Source organism: Vombatus ursinus, unplaced genomic scaffold, assembly GCF_900497805.2.
Source record: "Vombatus ursinus unplaced genomic scaffold, bare-nosed wombat genome assembly UNPS02005286.1, whole genome shotgun sequence".
In the NCBI taxonomy this organism is placed as follows: domain Eukaryota; kingdom Metazoa; phylum Chordata; class Mammalia; order Diprotodontia; family Vombatidae; genus Vombatus; species Vombatus ursinus.
Genome location: NW_020945064.1, coordinates 16,568,550 through 16,591,777, shown reverse-complemented (window position 1 = coordinate 16,591,777; position 23,228 = coordinate 16,568,550). Strand labels below are relative to the sequence as shown.

At 42.0% G+C, this 23,228-nt stretch overlaps 1 protein-coding gene across 1 annotated transcript in view; it reads right to left on the bottom strand.

Moving 5' to 3' along the window:
- The window catches only part of ATP6V0D1 (ATPase H+ transporting V0 subunit d1), a 101,157-nt gene that overhangs the window by 38,842 nt on the left and 39,087 nt on the right, over positions 1-23,228 (bottom strand). Inside the window, exon 2 of the mRNA XM_027847014.1 lies at positions 4,546-4,717. Within this exon, the coding sequence (XP_027702815.1) occupies positions 4,546-4,717 (172 nt within the window). The remainder of the gene's footprint in view (positions 1-4,545; positions 4,718-23,228) is intronic.

Here is a 23,228-nt window from a genome sequence, read left to right as displayed (position 1 = left end):
TAAGGTAAGGGAGACTCCAAAGGGCTTCAGAGAATACAGTGTTCCCCTGGAGCAAGCAGAGAGTAATGGCAGTGAAGAGAAGGCCCACTGTGCCAAGGCATTTGGGAAATGAACTTGTGTGGATAACCCTGTTGGCAGGGGGGCTCTGGAAAACACTTGAGTGTCAACCAAGGAATACAAGAAAGTACCAAAGAATGTTAGAGTTAAGTGCGGCCTCAGGGATATACCGAGGGAAATATTATGGCACAGTGGAAAGAATAAGAAGTTCTGAGTCAGGAGATGTGGGTTCAAATCCCAGGTCAGTCATTAAGTGACCAAAGGCAAGTCATTTTTTAAAAAACTTCCTGGGCTTTGATTTCCTTGTCTGTAAAACCAGGGTGGTAATACCTATATTAATTACCTCATAGAAATGCTATAGGGAAACTGGTTTGTGAACCTTAAAGAGCTATCTATCCAGCTAGCTAAATGTGAGCTACTACCCCAAGCAGTCCAACCCTCTCATTTTAATGAAGGAACTAAGGCTCAGAGAAGGGGTGCCTAAGATCAAAATGGGGGCCAGTGGCACTGTAATCTACACAGTGTCAGAGAACAAGAATCCAATGCCCTTGACATAAGATGAAGCAGCTATTGTTGAGTATTCCCAGCTCTGGAGAACTCACTGACTACCCCATGAAGCAGCAGGTCCTATTGCTGGACAGCTCTCATTCCTCCAAATCCCTTCCTTATGTTGAGCCACACACAATTCTTCAGTTCCACTCACTGGTTCTAATCCCCACCTTCTTAAGAGTGACTCAGAACAGGCTAATTACCTACAAGACAGCTCTGCAACCATCTAAAAAGACAGCCACCCTATCTCTGCCTGTCTCTTCTCCTTCAGGCTAAATTTCCCCACATGACATGATTTTTAGACCCTTCACTATTATCTTATTGCCGTCTTCTGGACATGATCCAGTTTATCAATGTTCTTTTTCACCCAGACCTGAACACAATATTCCAGACATGGTCTAGAATGCAGAGTACAATGGCACTGTCACTTCCCGTGATAAGGACACTATACTCATATTAATGCAGCCCAAGATTGGGTTAGCTTTATTAGCAGCCGTATCACACCGGTCTAAGATTGAGTTAGGGTTTTTTTTTTTTTCCCAACCATATCACACTTAACTGCCAGAGCCCTAGGAAAGAGTCCTCATGGGGAGAAACAGGTGATAAAAGACAGAGGGTGAATGTCACAAGGATCTCTGCTGGGCTCCTTGACTCCCATAGTTCTCCATCCTGAACCAGCTACCTTTCCTCACCTGACCTCTTTTTAACAAATGTCCTTCTTCTCTTTACCCATCCCCTTAGGAAGGAGGATGAAGAAAATCCATCACTCTTCTATCACGAGGACCACAGATTTATCAGAAATAAGCCCAGGGATGAGAATGATGTGAATACAGAACTAATCACAGGAAGGAAGGTCACAATCATTTCCAGGCTTGTGGTGTCACAAGGGTTGTACTGTAATTGTTTAGTCATGCCTGACTCTTCGTGACCCCTTTTGGGGTTTTCTTGACAAAGATACTGGAATGGTTTGTCATTTCCTTTTCCAGATCATTTTACAGATGAGGAAACTGAGGCACACCGGGTTAAGTGACTTTCCCAGGGTCATACAGCTAGGAAGTATCTGAGGCCAGATTTCAACTCATGAAGATGAGTCTTTCTAACTCTTAAGGCTGGCACTCTATCCACTGAACACCTAGCTGCCCCAAGGGTTGTAATAGCATTTAACATCTTTCAAATTACTTTCACAACCCTTTTGTCAATGTGTTCCGTACATGATACTGTGGAGTAAGATGGATAGCAGGCTGCAGCAGAAAATACGCTAGATTGGAACTTAGAAGACTCCGCTGTCTATTACCTGCTTCCTCTCACTGAGCCTCAGTTTCTCCACCTAAAACATTAGGTGTTGAATTGGATCTCTTCCTGGCCCTGTAGCCTATCATTCTAAAAGCCATCAGGATCCCTATTCATACAGACAAGGAACCCGAGGTTCAGAGTGCTGACATGCTTGACTTTGAGTCACACATCCAGCTGCAGCAGAGCCCGAACTCTGGCCTCTTGACACCGGCCTGCAGCAATCAAGGAGAAGATGTAACCCCTGCCACCACGGTGGCCGAATGATCCTTCCTTCCAGCCCCATCAGTCCCCTCAGCATCCCTTGGGGGCCAACTCGGGCCGTTCTCACTCCTTCCGGCCTCACTCTGGGCTGATGCTCAAACAGGCAGAGATTTTAGCAGAGACATAATCCAACGAGCAGCTGGGGAAGAAATCAGGACAGAGGGTTCTATCCCCCAGGGCAAACTACGCTGGAGGCCCCACTCTTCATCTGAGAGTGAAGGAGGGGAATGGAAGGGAGTGCCAAGCCCGGGCAGAACACTCGTCTTTTTCCCAGGTCGCTATCATTCCCGCCATTTCAAGTACATTTAATTCCCACGACTGCCCTCAGGCAAACTGCCACACTGTCCCACCACCACACAGTCCCTTGCTTGTGTCCCAGTTTCCATTTCACAACTCGTGCCATTCTTCACAGGTACAAAAATTGTCACAGAAGGAAGGAGTTGGCCCTTAGAAGGGCTGCTCCTCAACCACGAGAGGCAGCTCTCTGGCCCACTGAGAACACAAGGGGAAGCCCCTGGATCCTCAGCAGAAGGCCTGGCCTCCAGAACCAGAAACATTGCTTAGAATGAAGCTGGGTCAGTGGGGAAAGGGACCTAGAAGGGAAAGTGAGGGCAAGAATCAAGCACAGAGACTCTGGACATCGGTCTTATCTCAAGTCTCAAGCAGGTTTCCTGATTCTCTCTTAATTGACCCCATAAACCTGGTGGGAAGATTACCCAGAAAACCAACCCAAAGGCCTTGCAAACACAGGACTACATAGAGACTCAGGCATAAGAAGGGCAAAAGGGACAATGGGAAGGCAAGTGACTCAGCGACCAGCATTACAGATGAGGGAACCGGGGGACAGGAAGTCAATTATACTGAACGCAGTCTAGCTGGAACTCAATAGATTAGTTTGATGAGCAGAAAGGCACCATCAGAAGGAACTCAAGGAAGGCAGGGCAGAGGAGGTCAGCCCTCTTTCCTGCTGTGTTCCCCTAACCCTCCAGCAAATCAATATGACAGTAAAGAGTAATTGTACCAACCATTCATCCCCAATCTATCACTGGAGAGAGTGAAGGGGGTTTAGCGCCTTCTCTGGAATAGTGGAACAGATTCATTTTCTCCTCCCCCCAACATCCTTTCACCCTTTTCCCCATCCTCCATCCCCTAGAAAGCTACCCAATCATATATGAAAGGCCAAATGAGGGCACTCTTCACTGTAAATGGGTCCCAGAAAATTTTCATTGGGAGCTTGGCCTTGAGGTTTTTTTAGGTAATGCCCTGGGGGTACTGTTGGCCAACTCCTTTAGTCAGAGCAAGGGATGGTCCTTAGCCCTCAGACCCCTGGGGAAGGGAGTGATCCAAGCAACAAGACAGGAGTTTGGGAAGGAATAAGCTCAAATCTCTAAGCCCTCTCTGACCCAGCAAAGATCCCACCCCAAGGGGGGCATCCAGGGCAGAGTGAAATGGGCCTGCTGTTTCCAGCTCTCTCACTGCAAGGCCCAGGCCCAACCAGCCTAAAGCACATTCCCAGGGCTGGCTCAGGTGTCCTGCTCTGGGTTCTGGAGGACAAAGCTCCCGTTGCTCCAGAGCATGTGTAAGTGGCCACTCCCTGTGGGAGGGGGAGGGAGGGGTGAGAAGCATTAGGGACAGGAAGCCCAAGCCCCGTAACAGGCACCCAGCCATGTTCCCTTGCAAGGCCCTCCTAGGGGAATGGGCTGCTATCTCTGGGGCACACCTGTTTGCCACACAGGCCCAGAGAGCTGAGTATTTTTACAGGTAACTAGGAAACAGAAGATGACCAAACACAGCTCCTGGAATGATCAGCTCCCTAAAAGCGGGGATGGGCCGTGTAGATCAGGGTTATAAGGAACCATCAGGACTGGTCTCACCCTCTCCAGCTGTTCTATTAACTCAGAGCACACTCATAAAAGCTGGAAAGCCACATGTCTGACTACAGGGCCACTTAGCTTCTCCGCCCTCTTCCCCCTCCCTCTCCACGTCCCCATGAGAGTTATAGTTCCTTTTGGCTAGATGCTCATAGCCAAGAGGCAGGCAGGTTGCTTTTCAAGCTCTGGATGGAGTAAGAAAGTCCATTCTAAGACAAGGAACATCTTTTTTTCAAAGCAGCCAGAGGATCCTGGCTGAGGCAAGGCTTAGAAGATCAGAGGGCCAAAGAAGCACAGTCATTTACTGAAAATCACACAGCTAGGGAGCATCAGAGTTGAGGCTGGAAGCAGGTTCTCTGCGCTCCAAAGTTAGTGCTCCATTACACCTCCCTCCATCTCTAACCAGTTCAGCTGCCTTCAAGTACACCAGGATAACCCAAATTCATCACTCTACTCTAACGTGCTGCAAGGACGGCGCTCCCTACAACCTTAGGGGCAGGGATCTAATCCTTACGTGATGAAGTCCAGGAAGCTGGCCAGTGGTTCATAGGCATGATTCCTCATGTGGCGGAACTCTACAACCATCTTCTCCTTGAGTTTGTCATCAATGACTGACACTGTGAGTGGGGATGCCTCATTCGCCAGGAAGTTCCCATAGTCTGTGCTCTGGAGGTGTAGTTTCAGATCTAGAACCCAAAGGGGTATGGGAAGGAGGGAGGGAAAGAAGGACATGTCAAAAGAAGTCCAATATCTCACTTATAGACACTAGCTCCTCCTCAAATTCCTTTACCATCTTGTTTCAACCCCAAAGCATAGTTCCTGGCTAATAAAATGGTCATCTTTGGTATCTTATGAGTTCATCAAGTCCCAATTTTTCATTTTATAAAGAAATTAAGCAGCTTCTCCAAAATCACAGCAGCCAAACTGAGGCTGGAATCCAGGTCTTCCAACTTCCAGGGAAGTCCCTGTTTCACTACACTGTCCTGACATGAAACTCAGGCCCGCTATTTCCAAAGAACAACTCTTCTAACGTCCTATCAGCACCCTTGACCTTCCTTACTTCCATCCCCAAGGTCTGAAATTCTTTGTGTCTCACTTTCCTATCCATCTTAGAGAATGAAGGACTAGGATGCCACAGGGATCCCACAAACACAAGTAAGGAATGGCCAAATGAACTAGGCCTAACACAAGACCACTCCAGGAGCTCACTGTCCATTTGGGAAAGGAAATCCATTGTCCAATCCAGGAGTTTGGACAGGAAAAGTCTGGCTTATCTCCTCAATAAGATCCTTCACTTATAGAACTAGCTTAATTTCAGGAATATATGACAACCCCCCTTTGCCAGGGGCTGGAGGGGAGGAGAGAGGGAATAACTCATAAGGCCCATGGTTACCTATGCTGTTCCCTTTCCACCTGATCCCAAAATTTCCAGCCCTTGGTCAATGGGTGAGGCTAGATTATCATAATTTGTCTGCCTACTCCAGTCAGAGGCAATGTAAGACAGGTAGAGGAGACAATTAGAACCCTAGAGATAAAGGAAAACCTCATCTCCAGAGCTGACCGCACTCCAACTACATAGAGTTCTTTTCTGTTTCCCAGAAGCTCACAATCAGACCTTTAGCCTCCTGAGGCCTGTGGCTTGGCATGAGGTTACTTCTATCACTTCTCTCCAATCACCTACATCATATCCTCTTAAATTATGCCCTTTCTCCCCTCCCTACCCCCCACGAGGTTTTAGAATCTGGGGGGAGAAGTCAAAGCAGAGGCCTTCACCCCAACGATAGAGTTTCCCCCTATTCCCCAAACTCCAGAGGGCCAAGACACTAGTCTGGTCTTCAAATAAAGCTAATTAATACCACAATGAAGATGGAGTTAAACATGAATCTGTCCTATTTTTTTCTATCTTCCCTATAGATACGCCATCAAGCCTCTCTGTACTTTCCAAAGATGATACACAAGTCAATCCCTTCCCTTGCTTCTCATGCTTCAAGCCCTAGGCAAAATACAGCCCTGGGATCTGAAGTCCCAAGTACAGAAAAAAAGTGAGATTTTCTTACAAAGAAGTGTCTTCCTTTCAATTAAATAAACATTATCAAAACACCTACTTTTGTTGTAAGGCACTGGGCTAGATAATGAAGATGTGAAGACAAAAATGAAAAAACAAAACCAAAAACTCAGGTCCTAGCCTCAAGGAACTTATTCTTTTACCCAGCACCAGGAACAAAGGGTTTAAAATAAAACTATCTGAAATTAGTTGATGATAGGCTAGAAGTGGTAGAGAGGGTGGGGGTGAGGACAAGAGATGAGAAAACACAACTTCTACTGTTACAGGAGTACAGGACAGGTCATTTAAGCAGATGGAAGGAAGGGGTGACAGATCTCAACAAAGATCTCACAGAAGCAGGATGTAGTAATGATAAATAATAGCGAGCACACATATAGGCCTTTAAGGTTTTGTAAAGTACTTTTAGGTTTTTCTTTTGATCTTCACAATGACTCTGTGAGGTAGGGGGAAGGGAAAGGGGATAAACATGTATATAGCACCTACTATGTGCCAGGCACTGTGCTAAGCACTTTACAAATATTATCGTATTTGATCCTCACAACAATTCTGCAAGGCAGGTGCTGTTATTATTCCCATTTTACAGTTAAAGAAACTGAGGCAGGCAGAAAGTAGGTGACTTGACCAGGGTTACACAGCTACTCAGTATCTGAGACCAGATTTGAACTCAAGTCTTTGTGATTCCAGGTCCAACACTACCTACTATGCCACTTTGCTGCCAAGATATATTAAATAGGTGCTATTTTTATCTCCATTTTACAGATGGGGAAATTGAGACTAAGAAAAGTTAAGTGACTTGACCAAAGTCACATAGCCAGTAAGGGCTTGAGGCAGGATTTGAACTTCTATATCCTGATTCCAAGTCTAACACTCTATCCACTGACCCTATGACGGCTCAGGAGATATTAAGGGACTTCAATTATCTGATCACCTCTTAGTGGTCTCTATAATTAAAAGCAAACAACTGATAAATTCTGGACTTGCCTTGATATAACCAATATACTGAATGTTTAATATATCAAAGGCAAAATCTACCAGGGATGGGCAGGGCAGCTCTTTAGCTCAGACATTTCTAAACTTAGGTTTCCTCCCTGGGAAGGACCTGGCCTAGGGCAGCTTTGGTCAACCCGTAAGAATGCTGCAGATGGTTCTATCTCTACCTGTGTGGACGTCAGTTTTGTAAGGAAGAAGACCCAGCCTAAGGGTCAGGAAAGGCTAAACCCCTGGGAGACAGCCATGCAATAGTCTACACGTGGCAGCACGGTGGAGAGCAAGAACATTGAAATTAAAGTCAAAAGACCTGTAGTTGAACCTGGCTTTTTGATTTGGGGCAAGTCACAGAATCCCAGAATTTGAGAGCTAGAAGGGTCCACAGCGGCCAGCTAGTCCAACCAGTCAGTAGTTGACAAATGCTCACTACAACACACTCCGCAAGTGATAATTCCACCTTTGCTTGAAGAGCTCCAATGAGAAGGAACCCCCTACCTCCCAAGTCAGCCGTTCTGTCTTTGCATCGCTGTTAGGCAATTTATCGACCTGTAAAGTCTGAATCGACAAATGTCTTGGTAACTTCCACCCAATGTTCCCAGTTCTGCCCTCAGGTCCTTTCTCTTCTCCGGGGCTCTTCCTTCTATAAGATGATCGCTAAGATCCCTTCCAGCTCTGATTTTAAAAACCCAAGAATTTTCCCTGTCCTGAGGCCCAGAGTCAGCACAGGAGAGCACCGGGCTGAGAGCCATGACAGATAAGAACTAAAGATAAGAACTGAAGATAAGAACACCATGTTCTCCTGTCTAGTACAATAATACAAGCTAGTCTAACAGCTGCTAGCCCAAGACTGTCTATTCACTACACTGATAAGAATCAAAAGTGATAACTTATCTTTAGGGCTAGGGCTACTTCCGCTACACCACAGTTAGTAACAGAACAAACTTTTCCCAGGTCATTGGGCACTCCAGGAAAATCCTGATGGTGGAAAGACTACTGTATCACTTCTCAAGGAGAGGGTACAGCGTGGTCCTAAACACAGGGAGGATGTGAGAGGTACACTGGAAAGACGGCTGGATTTTGCACCAGAAGATCTACGTCAGAACCAGGGCCCTGCCACTACATACCTCTGTGGCAGTGGGCAAGTTAATTTTCCTTTCTAAGTCTCAATTACCTTATCTAAATAAATAAATAAATAAAAAGATTTAGACCAGATGATTTTGAAGTTTCCTTAATTGATTCAATCGAATTTAATCTAACACTGCTTTGAAGGGATACTCAAGGATCTGCAACAGTTTGTTATTTCCTAGTGTATTGAGTTTTAAGTTCCACCTGGAATTCAAGATCTCTCCACAAACAAGTCCCAAACTACCCCTACAACCTTTGTTTCTACTACTTCTTAACAAAGACCTTCTATTCCAATGAGATTAGTCTCCTTACCATCCCAGGACCCTAACCGCATTCCTGCCTCTGTGGTTTTGCTCATTCTTCCTCACCAATCCAATCTCACCTATTTGGAGACATCTTTCCTAACCACTCCAGATCACAGTACATTCTCTCCCTTTCCTGACATCCAAGAGCATTTAGCTAGAACCATACACTCTGGATTGGTTTATATATACATTTTATTGTTTTTTAATTTATTGCTTTGGAGGCAGGGATTATGTTTTCTCTCATGTCCCACAGTATTTAGAACAAAACTGCTCACAATATTCACTCAATGAATACCTGATTTTTTGGGTGCAGCATGCAGATTTATGATCTCTGACTACATAGTGAGAAACAGATAGACATAGGAAAAAATGGTCCCATTGAGTTCTGTTCTGAAGGCAGGTAGCAGACACTTACTACAGAGACCCTTCCTTTTGGCAAATAATTTCTCATTTTCTGGAATTCGGTTTTCTCATCTATAAAATGTAAGTTGGATAGACTATGATCTCCAGGGACCCTCTGAGCTTGCACACTGTTATGATGTTATGATTCTATGAACCTTGACCCAAGACAAGACAATGGGCAACTGAATAATATAAATAAATGGCCTCCATCTGAAGCTCTTTTACCTTCTTTCCCCACGGGTTTTTCTGAGCCTCAGAAAGCGCCCTCCCAACCCCACGCCAAGCATCTGATTGCAGAAGATGGAGCTGGCACACAGAGGGGAGAGATGTGGACACCTTGGGAGCCTATGTCCAGGCAGAATGTTACACTGGGCAAAATCTCTGTAGTACAGCCCCAATCTCACCAGCGGACCTGGAGACAGAAAGCTCTCATTCTGGGATTTCTGTTATCACCCAAGGAATCCTGGGGTGAGGCTGAAATGAAGGAATACTAATAGAGCAGGCATTCTGCCTTACCCCAGGTCCCCGGTTGACACTAAATTCCATAAGGGCAGGGTTCTCTTGCCTCCCTCCATTACATCCAGCTCAGGACCAGGTACGCATGCAGTAGGTATTTCATAAATGCTTCTGTTGCCTGAAAGTCTGTGCTGCGCCGACACTGAACATTCTGAAGCTTGTAGTGCCAAGACTTTCTGGAATAAGGGACAGGGATGGGATCTGCCTCGTGGTTTCTACTTGGAACAAAGGAAGTCCAAAGGGACTTCGCCGAGAATCATTCTAAAAGCCCAAGAAGTTTTTGTTACCAGGAAATTAATTTTAAAAAGCCACTGAGGGAGCTGTGGAGGGGCCTTTCCAGACCATTCTCCCTGGCATGGTCCCATTTCTCCCCATGAACTGGAGAGAGGTGACAGCTTACCAGTCATTGAGGCGACCCAAAGAGGGGTCTGAGGAATGTGACTCTCAGAGCCAGGGCCAGTTAATTCCTCTGCATGTTCTAGGGGGTGGCTTTCCATAGTCCAAAACAGTCAGACAGAGCCCACACAGGGATTCTGAACTAGCATTGACCCTGCTCTAGAAACCCAGCCACCCAGGGACAAGGCAAGAGAATAACTTTACATCTTCACTTTTGATTGACACTGCAGCCCTAGGAGCGAGGAGGCTGGGGGAGCCTGAGGGTCCAGGGAGCTCCTGCAAGCTGTATTCTATATTGGATTCAAGCTGCTCCTCCTCAGAGGGACTCCTGCAGAGTCCTGTTCTACATGAGGAAGGCTATGTGACTGGGATAATGGGGAGAGATCCAAGAGCTCCGGGAGGAGGGGAAGTCTGGAACTCATTGTGGGCTTTGAGGGAGACCCAGCCACACGGTGCTCCTACCCAGGTTCCCCTACCCTGATGGATATTCAGGAGGAGCCACCGACCACTTGGAACTTTGAAGGCTACAAGGATGCACATAGCTTGGTATCCTGGGGCTGGGTTCTGGGATAGTATGATGACACCATGCCAGGCTGGGCATAATGCCTCAACATCCTAGTGATAACAGACACCAAGTTGGCAGAGAGTTTTGGTGACGCAAAGAATTTCAAACCCGCTTAAGGCTGCAGCAAAGTCAGCAATTCTGGTTCGTACAGGATCCCAGGGACAACAGGGACCTCAGCTCATTTTTTTTCTAATACATCCACTCAACCCTACCCTCCACTCTGTTCTAATCCCCTGTTCAACACACCCAAAGATAAGGGAAGGGGATGAGGTTGGGGCTGGATGCAGGAAAAGAGTTAGAGAGAATCACAGAATAACAGATTTAGGTTAGAAGGCCATCAAGTCCAAACTTTTCATTTTATAGATGAGCAAGCAGAGACCCAGGGATTTGTCCAGGGTCACCCGGAAGCCAGCCCTCCCTGACTCCAAGTCCAGAGTCTTATCAACACCACAGGAGTCATCTACTCCCCAAGGAAGGTATCTTCTCCACACCCTGAACTATCCAAATGCCAATGAAAAAGCTTGGCAGAAGTTCTTCCTGTAATCTGGCCCAAATCTTTAATTATAGTATGGGGGTCCTCAATGGCAGCATGCCCCAAATTTTGAGATTTTTGTTTGTCATGGTTCAGACATACGATTTCATTAGTATAGATAATTCATGCTGAAGAAACTCTCTTTACTAATACTAATACAAATCAGCAACTGGCTGTCACTGGTCTTTGAGAACTACCTAGAGAACTCAGAAGTTAAGTGACCTGCCACCATGTCAGAGACAGGACTTGAACCTAGATTTTTCCAGACTCTGAGGTTAACTCTCTATTCACTACAACAACATGCTGCCTCCCTATGAGACTGCACAGGAAAGTAAAAGTCACAATAATAAATTAATCAATCAAGTATTTATTAAGTGTTTACTATATGCTAAGCACTAGAGCTATAAGGAAAGAGCTGCAAAAACAGCTCCTGTCCTCAATGAACTTGCATTCTAATGGGGGAGACAATATACACATAAATAAAAACATACAAATTACATACAGAATAGATGGAAAGTAGGCTTTGTCGAGAAGGCATTAGCAGCTGAAGGGATCGGGAAAAGCCTCTTGAAGGAGGTAGAATTTAAGCAGAGTCTTAAAGGAAGCTGCAGATACTTGGAAGTGGATGTTATGCAGGAGAGCATTCTGGGCAATAATCAGTGCAAAGGCATGGAGACAAGAGATGCACCATCTTGTGTAAGGAAGAACAAGGAGGCTGGCCTGTGCAAGGGAATAACGTGTAAGAAGAATGTAAAATTGGGAAGGGGTCAGATTGAGAAGTGCTTTACATGCCAAATCAAGCTTATATTTGATTATAGGAAACCACTGGAGTCTAGGGGATAACATGGTCAGACGAGTGCTGCATTTTGGCAGTTAGGTAGAGCACAGATTGGATAGGGAGAGACCTGTGGCCAGAATTTCTATCAGAAGGCTACTGTTAATAGTCCAGGTGAGAGATGATAAGGGACTGAACTTTAAGTGTAGTTGATGAGATTCCCCAGAGGAAGTATTGAGAGAAAAGGGCCAAGGATAAAGCTCTAGGATATACCTACAGTTGGTATGAGGTGAAGAACTAGCAAAATATTGACTGAGGAATGGTCACACAAGTAAGAGAACCAGGAGAATAGCTGTGGAAACCTGCTACAGAGAGGTTAAGAAGGAGCAAGATTAAGAAAAGGCTATTAAGTATGGCAATTAAGAGATTACAGGTAATGTCAGACCAGTCATTTTGAACACTTTTTGTGTCATGGGCCCCTTTTCAGTCTGGAACAGCCTACAGACTCCTTTTAAACTCATAATTGAAGGAAATACAGTTTCAGTTAGAGGTTAGTAAAAATAAAGGTGTAGAGTTTTTTCCCCCATCCAAGTTCATAAATCTCCCAAAATCTATATCCATAGATCCCCTAAAATCCACTAATTTAGAGAGAGCAATTTCAAATAAATAATGAGGTCAGAATCCAGATTATAGAAGGTTTAGAAGAGAGTGAGATGAGATGGAGTGGAAGCCCAGAGAACAGACATCTTTTCTAGCTTAGCTAAGAAGAGGAGGAGAGATACAGGAATATAACTAGTGCGCATGGTAGGACCAAGTGAGATTTCTTTTTCTTTTACAGGATAGTAAAGACTTAGGTGTGCTTGTAAGCAGCAGGAAAGGAACCATAAAGGAGAAACTGAAGATTCGAGACTAAGAAATAACAGAAATAATCTTCTGGAAAATCTGGGCAAAGAAAGGACCAAATGAATCACCAAGGCATTGTGCCATGGACCCTTTTTTCAGTATGAAGTATAGACCCTTTTTAAATTCATGTCTGAAGGAAATACTGTCTCAATTAGGGGTTAGTAAAAATAAAGAAAGGAAGGTAGAGATAGCCAGAGCTAGGGTGATGGTCTAGGATAGTACAGGGGAATGGAAGGATTAGCGATGATGAGGATGATGGCTAACATTTACACAGTTATATGTGAGGCACTGTGCCAAGTGCTATACAATTATTACCTCATTTGATCCTCACAACAATTATTCCCATTTTACAGATGAGAAAACTGAGGCCAACCAAGGATAACTGACTAAGCCAAGGTCATCCAGCTGATAACCGGTAGAGGTCAAATTTGAACTTGGGTTTTCCTGACTCCAGGCCCAGTGATCTACCCACTACATCTCTACATCAGCTAGCTGCGTCTCAATTCATCCTGAAGAATTTAGGTTTTGGGGAAGTAAGGCACAGGGAGAGATGGAAAGAAAAAAGATTATGATCTGATAAAGGAATTACAGAGTTTCCTGAAGATGGGAGTGGAGCACTTGTGAGTAATGGCAAGATTAAGAATATGATCATCCCGGTGTAGGGCTGAGGTGGAGTAGAGGGAGGTCATGGGAACTGAGTAAACTGAGGAACTGGAAAGTTCCAGTATTTGAGGAAACAATAATGTATATGTTGAAATCCTGAAGTATGAGTGCAAGGGTTGAAAGAGAGGAAAACTATGAACTAGGTGCAGAACTCATTCAGAAAGGAGGGAGAACGTCCTCGGAGTTGGTAGATAATGGCTACCAGGTGATAAATATGGATTGCTTGAATCTCTAAGGATGACAATTTTCAAGTGTGCGTGTAGAGAAGTATGGAAGTAGCAATGGAGGACATGAAGAAGTCCAATTTAGACCATTAAAGATGAAGTATGAGTAAAAATGGTGGCACAGTAGAAAGAGTGCCAGGCCTGAAGTCAGGAAGACTCAACTTCCTGAGTTCAAATGTGACCGTAGACATTTACTAGCTAGGTGACCCTGGGCCAGTCACCTAACCTTGTTTGCCTCAGTTTCCTCATCTGGAAAATGAGCTGGAGAAGGAAAGGGCAAACCACTGCAGTATCCCTAAGAAAACCACAAATGGGGTCAAGAATTGGATACCACTGAAAACGACTGCACATTTTTACTCACGTGTTAATGAGTAAAAATGTACACATTATTTGAAAGGGTGACCCAAGATGCAGGGTCATTTGTAGGAAGACAGATCTCAGTGAGTGCCAGAAGATGGAAGGAACAAGGGAAGAAATGGTTTAAGATGGGAGAAAGTTTGACAAAGTAGGAGAGTAATTAGATTTGAATGGAAGGGTTGAGGTGGTCATGGAGTTCAGGGGCGGAGTGGGGTAAGACTGAAGTAGATAGGAAAAAAGAAAGAGAAAGACTGAGCTCCAAGAGGAACATCCTAAGACATTCAAAAAGATTTCAAAAGAGAGTCATTTGAATATCAAAGAATAGAGAGGCCCTTAGGACAAGTTATGAGATAGGGCTGTGAAAGTCAATCAATGTGAAGTAAAATATGTCAGAGATTGCTATCATACAATATTTTCAAAAAATCCTGCACAAAATCCCAATTAACCTTTAATTCATTCTAAGAATTAGCGGAGTTATGATTATAATTAAATGTGATTAAGAATAAGGTAAAATAAGCTGATTGAAACTTACACACAGAGGTACAAATATACCCTATTTACTATGAAATGGTGGTTCCCACTTCGAGGATTTACTTTACATGGTCTTTTCCTGATACCAATTATAACCGAATAACAGGCCATCCTAAATTCTTCCGTCCTTACGAGAGAAGACAGTAAGAGAAGACAGTAAGTCGTCAGGCTTGAAATTATTCATTAAGCCCTTTAGCCTTCTTTTTGCAGAAGACAACCCAAACCCCTTTAGCCTTTCCTCAAGAGTTCTCATTTCCTTAAATAAAGACCTTCAGGCAAGACTTGGGCTGGCAGCAAAGGTCCACCAGTCCTGATCCCCAGCTTGTTTCCTCCCTTCCCAAGCTGGGAATAACTACAACTACTAGGGTCTTTCCGGCCAGCCCAGGTCTTGGTGAAGGGCCCTTACTGAAGGAAGCTCAAGACAAACAGAGAAGAAGAGAATGACTCAAAAAAAAATAATCTACAAGTAAAGTCTCAAAGATAAATGCAACTCAGAATCAAGTACAATGAAAATTTCTATAAGAGTTAAAGAAGGAGCTTAAAAGTAATTTAAAAACAAATTAAAAGAGGGGGCAGCTAGGTGGCACAGTGGATAGAACACCAGCCCTGGAGTCAGGAAGATCTGAGTTTAAATCCAGCCCCAGACCAAACACTTGACACTACTACCTGTGTGACCCTGGGCAAGTCACCTAACCCCAACTGCCTAAAAAAAAAAAAATGAAAAAACAAATGAAAAGAATGGGAAAAGAGGAAAGAGCTAGGGAAGAAAGATATGAAAACGAGAATTAATAACTTGGAAAAAGTACAAAACCTTCCCGAAGAAAATAACTCCTTGAAAATTAGAATTGACCAAATGGAAACTAATGATTCCATGAAATAATTTAAGTCAGAATGTGGAAGAAAATGTGAAATATCTCACAAGAAAACTCACCTGGAAAATAAGTTGAAGAGAGATATTTTAAGAGTCCCTGAATTACCAAAAGCTATGACTAAAAAAGAACCTAGACACCATATTTCAACAAACCATAAAAGAAAACTGTCCAGATCTCTTAGAACCAGAAGGCAAAGTAGATAGTGAAAAGGCCGCCAATCAACTCCTAAAAGAAACCCCAAAATGAAAACTTCCAGAAAATATTAAAGCCAAAATCCAGAGCTCCCAAGTCAAGGAAAAAATACTGTAAGCAGCTAGAAAGAAAAGAATTCAAGTAACAAGGAGTTACAATCAGGATCACAGAAGATTTAGTAGCTAACATCATAAAGGAGGAAGAGCTTGGAATATATTCCAGAAAGCACAGGACCTAAGCTTTTAACCAAAAATATCCATAAAAACTGAGCATAATCCTATAGGGGGAAAAGGAAAAGAAGGCTTCTAAGCATTCCTGGGGAAAAGACCAGAGCTGAGTAAAAAATCCAACATACAAACAAAGGAATCAAGAGAAGCATAAAAAGGTAAACATGAGTGAGGAATAATAAAAGACTAAACAAAGTTAAACTATTTACATTCTCATATGAGGAGATGATACATGTAACTCCTCAGAACTTTATCATCACCAGGGGTCATAGGCGTCTTATTAGACAGAGGGCCTGAGTGTGATTCTGTTGTGTTTGGATGATCTCAGAAGAAAAATGGAATGGGTGAGGAAAAAGAATGCACTGGGCAAAGGAGAATGGGAAAAGATTAGGGAAAAATTATCTCATATAAAAGAAGTGTACAAAAAAGAGTTTATATACAAGGACGGATCAGTGGAGATGAGGGGATGAATGACACTTGAATCTTACTCTCATCTGAACTAGTTAAAGGAGGGATGAATACACATACATGCATAGTCGGGTACAGAAATATATCTTACCCAACAAGTAAACAGAAAGGAAAGAAATTAAGGGAAAAAAGGATGAAGATGTTTTAAATAATAAAATAGCCAAGTTATTAGCCAATTTGATTATGAAAAATAAGGAAAAAACCAAATCACCAGTAACAAAAATGAATTTAAAATAGTTTTTCCCACTTAATTGAGAAAAAAATAAAATATTACTCATTAAAAAAAACAAAAATGAAAAAGGTAAATTCAAAACTTATGAAAAAAAAATAAAATCCATGGTTAGAAACTATGTTGCCCAACTATATGCCAATAAAACTCACAATCTAAATTAAATGGATGAATATTTACAAAAATATAAGTTGCCCAGATTAAAAGAACAGGAAATAGAATACTTAAACAACCCTATCTTAGAAAAAGAAATTGAACAAGGCATAAATGAACTCCCACCTCCCCTGAAAAAAATGCCTGCACCAGGTGGATTTACAAGTGAATTCTATCAAATATTTAAAGAAAAATTAATTCCAATACTAAGTAAATTATTTGAAAAAAAATTAGGTAAAGAAAGCTATAGACCAATTCCTTAAATTAATATTATATAAAATTTTAAAATAAAAAATAATTAGCAAGGAGACTACAGCAATATCACAAAGGTCATACACTATGACCAGGCTGGATTTATATCAGGAATGCAAGGCTGGTTCAATATTAGGAAATCTGTAAGCACAATTGACCATATTAATAACAAAACCAACAAAAATCATGATGATTTCAATGGATGCAGAAAAAGCCTTTGACAAAATACAATACCCATTCCTTTAAAAAAAAAAAAACCACTAGAAAGCAAAGGAATAAATGGAGCTTCCCTTAAAATAATAAGTAGTATCTACCTAAAACCAAGAAGAAGTATTATCTGTAATGGGAGTGAGACAAGAGCTTTTCCATTAAGATCAGGGGTGAAGCAAGACTGTCCACTATCACTATTATAATTCAATATTATACAGAAAATGTTGGCTATAACAATGAGACAAGAAAAAGAAATTAAAGTAATAAGCATAAGCAAAGAGGAAACAAAACTATCACTTTAGTGGATGACACGACGGTTTAATTAGAGAACGCTAGAGAATCAACTATGAAACTTACCAAAACAATTAATAACTTCAGCAAAATTGTAGGATATTAAAAAAACCATACAAATCATCTGCATTTCTGCATATTATCAACAATATCCAGAAGAACAAGATAGAAAGAAAAATGCCATTTAAAATAACTATAGACAGCATAAAATACTTGGGAATCTACCTGCCAAGGCATACACAGGAATTATATGACCATAACTACAAAATACTCTTCAAAATATTAAGTAATTGGAGAAATATTAATTGCTCATAGGTAATCTGAGCCAACAGAATAAAACTTACAATATTACTTAATTAAATTTACTTATTCAGTGTCATACCAATCAAACTACCAAAGAATTACTTTATAAATTAAAAAAAAAAAAGAAAAGGTCTACTAGTACCTGATTTCAAAGTACTTCAAATATGTAATAGTCAAAACATTTTGGTACTGGGTAAGAAACAGAGAAATCGATTGGTGGAAAATATTAAGTACACAATATACAGAAGCAAACGAGCCCAGTAACCTATTATGTGATAAACCCAAAGATCTCAAATATTGGGGAAAGAGCTAACTATTCAGTAAAAACTATTGGGAAAACTGGAAAGTAGTCTAACAGAAACTAGGTATAGTTCAACATCTCACACTGTATACCAAGATGAGCCTAAAACACGTACATGACTTAGACACAAAGGATGACATCATAGGCAAATTAGAGGAATATGGAAGAAATTATCTGTCAGATATATCGATGGGGAAGAGTTCATAACTATTTAAGAGACAGGTTTGCAAGAGTAAAATGGAAAATTTTGACTACATAAAATTAAAAAGTTTTTGTACAGACAAAACCAATGCAGTTAAAATTAGAAGAGAAGCAGGAAACTGGAGAGAAAATCTTTGCAGGAAGTTTCTCTGATAAAAATCCCATTTCAAAGATGTATAGGGAACTGAGTCAAATTTACAAGAAAAAGAGCCAATTAATAAATGGCTAAGGCATATATATGCAAAGGCATATATATTTTCAGAGGAAGAAATTCAAGCTATCAATAGCCATATGAAAAAATGCTCTAAATCACTAATAATTAGAAATATAAATTAAAACAACCACTTCACACCTATCAGATTGGCTAAAATGACAAAAAAGGAAAATGACAAATGCTTGGAGGGGCTGTGGGAAAACAGACACTAATGCATTATTGGTGGAGCTGTGAACTGCTCCAACTATTCTGGAAAGCAATTTGGAACACCACCCAAAAAGCTATTAAATTGTGCATCCCCTTTGACCCAGAAATACTGATACTAGGTTTATACCTCTAATGATATAAAAAAGAGGAAAAGGACCCAAATGTACAAAATTGGAATTGGAAACCCACATGTACAGAATAGGAAATTGAGAGGATGCCCATTAATTGGGGAATGGCTAAAAAAGTTATGGTATATAAATATGCTAGAATACTATTACATAGTAAGAAATGATTGAAGGGGATGATTTCAAAGAAACCCGTAAAGACATGTATGAACTGGTCAATGCAGAGCAAAGTGAGCAGGACCAAGAGAACTATTTATATAGTAAAAACGATATTGTAAAGATAATTAACTTTGAAAGACTTAGTAACTCTAATGAACACAATGACCAGCTACAATTCCAAAGGACTCATGAAGAAACATGTTATCCGCCTCTCAGTTGAGAGCTGATAGACTCAAAGTGCAAATTGAAGTATATTTTCTTCTTTCCTTTCTCTCCTTCCTTGTCATGGCTAATACGGGAATGTGTTTCGCAGGACTATACATATTTGTAATGGGTTTTGTTTTTCTTGCCTTCTCAATGGGCAGGAAAGTGTAAGGAGGGACAGATAGAATTCAGAACTGAAAATACAATAACATTGAATTAAAAAAAAAAGACAATCTTTGCTGGTGAGGAGTTCACAATCTAATGAGGGGGTGAGGGAAGGAATAATATGCAAATAACTATGTAAGAACAAGGTATATATAGGATAAATTGGAAATAATCAAAAGAAGGAAGGTACCTGAATTAAAAGAGACTGGGAAAGACTTCCTATACAAAGAGAGATTTTAACTGAGAAGATTTGAACTGCTGTCATTCTTTAGCTGTGACCTTAGGCAAGTAGTTTTATCTCTCTGAGTTTCCCTTTTCTCACCTGTAAATAGGGCTAATGATACTTACATCCCTATCTCACAGAAGTGCTATTAGGAAAGTGCATTGTAAACTGTAAAATAATCCAGCACCAGCCAAGATGATAGAGTAGGAGGAAGCAGCACAGTCCTCCAACAATGAGCTAAGAAGAATGTCAAACCTGGCACTGATTTCCCTACAAAGAAAATCAAAGGAAAAATTATAGTAACATGTCTTTCCAGCCCAAGATTGCAAATTCAATCTATAAGCAAGTGACCAGGAGAGGAACTATGTGCAGAGGTGGGCTGGAATTATGGACTCAGTGCCCAGAATTCTGAGCTAGGCCAGCAGAGGCTAGGAGTATGGACGAATGTAGACCTCAGAGCCAGGCCTGAAGTACTGGATGCTCAGAGCTGATTGTGGACAGAATACCTAACCCAAGTGAGCAGGGTATGGTCTCCCACAGAAGCCAGAAGTAAGGACTTAGTGGCCAGAGCTCTGATAAAGGGGTTACCCAGGGCAAATCATAGCCTCAATCTCCCACCCAAAGCAGAAGTGTAGGGTCTCCCACAGGAATCAGAAACACAGATAAAGCCCCCAGAACACCAGCTAGGCCAGCACTGGGGGGTGGGGGTTGCCAAGAGCAGAACAGGAATCCTGGATCCAGAACCAGTCTGGGTTAGCAGCACCATTTCTCCACAGAGTGGATCCTGGACTTAGCCTAGGGCCCAAAACAGTATCAGGCAAGCAGTAACCCCAGAACAGATCAAGACTCAGACCCAGGCCCATAAGAGAGTAAGGCCACCAGTGGGGTTGTTCTGAACCTGCTGAGCTTTCCAGTTAGCTGAAAGGGGTTGGGGCCAACAATTGCTGGCTGGGACCACCCAGGGGCATGTTTGCAGCTGCAGTGCACAGACCCAAATTGAGGCCTGGAACCTGGAAAGCTGAGGAGGATAGAGATCAAACCATGGCCTTGATCTGACTGCACAGGACATGCAAAAAGTTTGCAACCCTTTGGATCAAACTGACCCCGTGATCCTTGAAGAACATGGCAATTAATACCCAAAGAACATAGTGGTAGGACATCAGACAAGAAAAACCAGGGCCATAAAAGGCCACAACAGGCCTGCCAGAAGTGCACAGAGTCTGGCCCTAACACAAAATACTAATTGGGAATCCAAGCTAGAAGAATGAGTAAACAAAAAAAAGATAAAAGAGCTATTACGATGCCAGGAACACCCAAGAAACAAACCAAAAAGAAGAGAATAACTCCAAAACTCCTCCAAGAAAAACCTCAAAGAAAAACACAGCTTGGCCACAAGATCAATTAGAATTCCTAGAAGAAATGAAAAAAGAATTTTAAGAAGGAGTTTAAAACGATATGATTAAGGAAATGAGAAGGACAGAGGACAGAGCTAGAAAAAGAAATGAGGGCTTTGGAGGAAATACTTAGAATGAGAATGAACAGTTTAGCGTAAGAAGTATAAAATCTTACCTACATAAGATTTCCTAAAAATTAGAACGAACTAAACAGAAATTAATGGCTTTATGAGACCACAAGAAATACCAAAACAAAGTCAAAATAAGAAAATGTAAGATATCTCACTGAAAAGACAACTGACCTGGAAAACAGATGAAGGAGAGGTAATTTAAGAGTTACTGGACAAAATGAGAGCCATGAAAGGAAAACTGCCCAGATATATTAGAATGAAAAGGTAAAGTGAAGACAGCAAGAATTCACCAATCACCTGCTAAAAGAAACCCCAAAGTGAAAAATTCCAGGGATATGACATCCAAAATCCAGAGCTTCCTGGTAAAAACAACAACAACAAACCTCCGCCGCCCCCCCCCCAAAAAAAACCACAAAACAAACAAACCAGCAAACAGCCAGAAAGAATCAAGGAACAACAATCTGGAACACACAAGACTTAGAAGCTACCACTACAATGAAGTGGAGAGCATGGAATATATTACAAGGCAAAAGAGACAAGCTTACAATCAAGAATAACTTAACTTGGCAAAACTTCACATAATCCTACAGGTGCTACAGGAAAATGGGCCTTTAATGAAACATAAGACTTTCAAGCATTCCTGATCAAAAGACCAGGAGTAGAAAACTTTGAAAAATACGTGGAAGTTAAGAGAAACACAAAAAAGGAAACACAAGTGAGAAATTAGAAAAGACTTCATAAGGATGAAATGTCTGTATTTAAATGGGAAGGGAGGATACTATAGGCATCTCCTAAGGATCATACTATCAGAGGTTGTAAAGGGAGTCAAATAAAAGAGAGAATGATTTTTGTTATGTTTTGTTGATGTTAAAAGAAGAAAGGAAAAGGGGAGGAAAAGTAGAATGGAAGAGGGACCAGGACAGAGTTCTGAGGTGGACATCCACTTTTACTGAATATGCCCTTGATGAAGATATAGCAAAGGAGAGTGTGAAGGGGCAGTCAGAAAAGTACAAGGAGAACCAGGACAGGGTTGTATCATCGAAACCCAGAGATGAAATAATAATAACAACAATAACAATACCATTCATATTACTCCTACTATGTGCCAGGGGGTGTATGGAGTGTTCAGGGAGGACTAGCACCTCTGATATGAGGGCTGCTGAGCCCTGCAAAGGGCTGCTCATCCACCTTTGGTGTTCACCTTCACCCAACTCTTATGGCTTGTGGCTCCAACAAGCTGGAACATGTGCAGTGGCTAAACCCCAGTAAACCATTTTGGCAAATGGGCTAAACGAGACTGAGGATAATTGATAGGCTTCAAACGCATCAGTGAGTTAGGGGAATGTCTATCCCAAGCATGTAAAGACTTCCCCTGATGGAACGGGCAGATGAGAACAATTTGTCCCAATGTGGAATGCTTAGAGCTTGATCAGACATTGAAGATGCCAAGGTCATCCACTGCATTCCGGGACAATGCCAGTTGTACTATTTCTGTCCTGCCACTGGCCTTCAAGGAGTCAGGAAGAGAGAGTGAAGCAGATGACTTTGTGCAACTCTGTCACTTAGATCCAATTCACTCTCAAATCAAGACAACACCTCACTTGTAAATTAGAACTCTTCAAAAATAAAACAAAAAGACCAACAACAGCTATTTACCAGACACTGCTGAGCACTTTATAAATATCCCATTCGATCAAGATTATCAAGGAGAAGAGGTTGCTCAACAGTATCAAAGGCTCCGGCAAGGTCAAGAAGGTTGAAGATTGAAAAAAGTCAATTAGATCTGGCAATTAAGACATCATGGGTAACTTTAGGGATAGCAGTTTCAATTGAATGATGAGGCTGGAAGTCAGACTGTTGAGAGTTAAGAAGAGAGTGAGAGGAAAGGAAGCAGAGGTGAGATCATCAGAAAACAGATAACAGATATGGGACACTAGCTAGTGGGGATTGATTAATCAAGTGTAAGTTTTTTTTTGTTGTTGTTTTTTTTTTAGGCAATTGGGGTTAAGTGACTTGCCCAGGGTCATACAGCTAGTAAGTGTCAAGTGTTTGGTCTGAGGCCGGATTTGAACTCAGGTCCTCCTGACTTCAGGGCCAGTGCTCTATCCACTGCGCCACCTAGCTACCCCCAAGTATAAGCTTTTTTGAGGATGGAGAAGACATGGGCATGTTTGTAGGCAGGAGGGAGGCAGCCAGTAGACAAGATTAAAGATTAGTAAGGGATTAAAGATAAGTAAATAAATGAGGTGATCTAGGGAACAACAGAAACAGAATGGAATAGGGTCACTTATTCAGGTAAAGGGGTTTGACTTGTTGATGGGGAGGGCCAC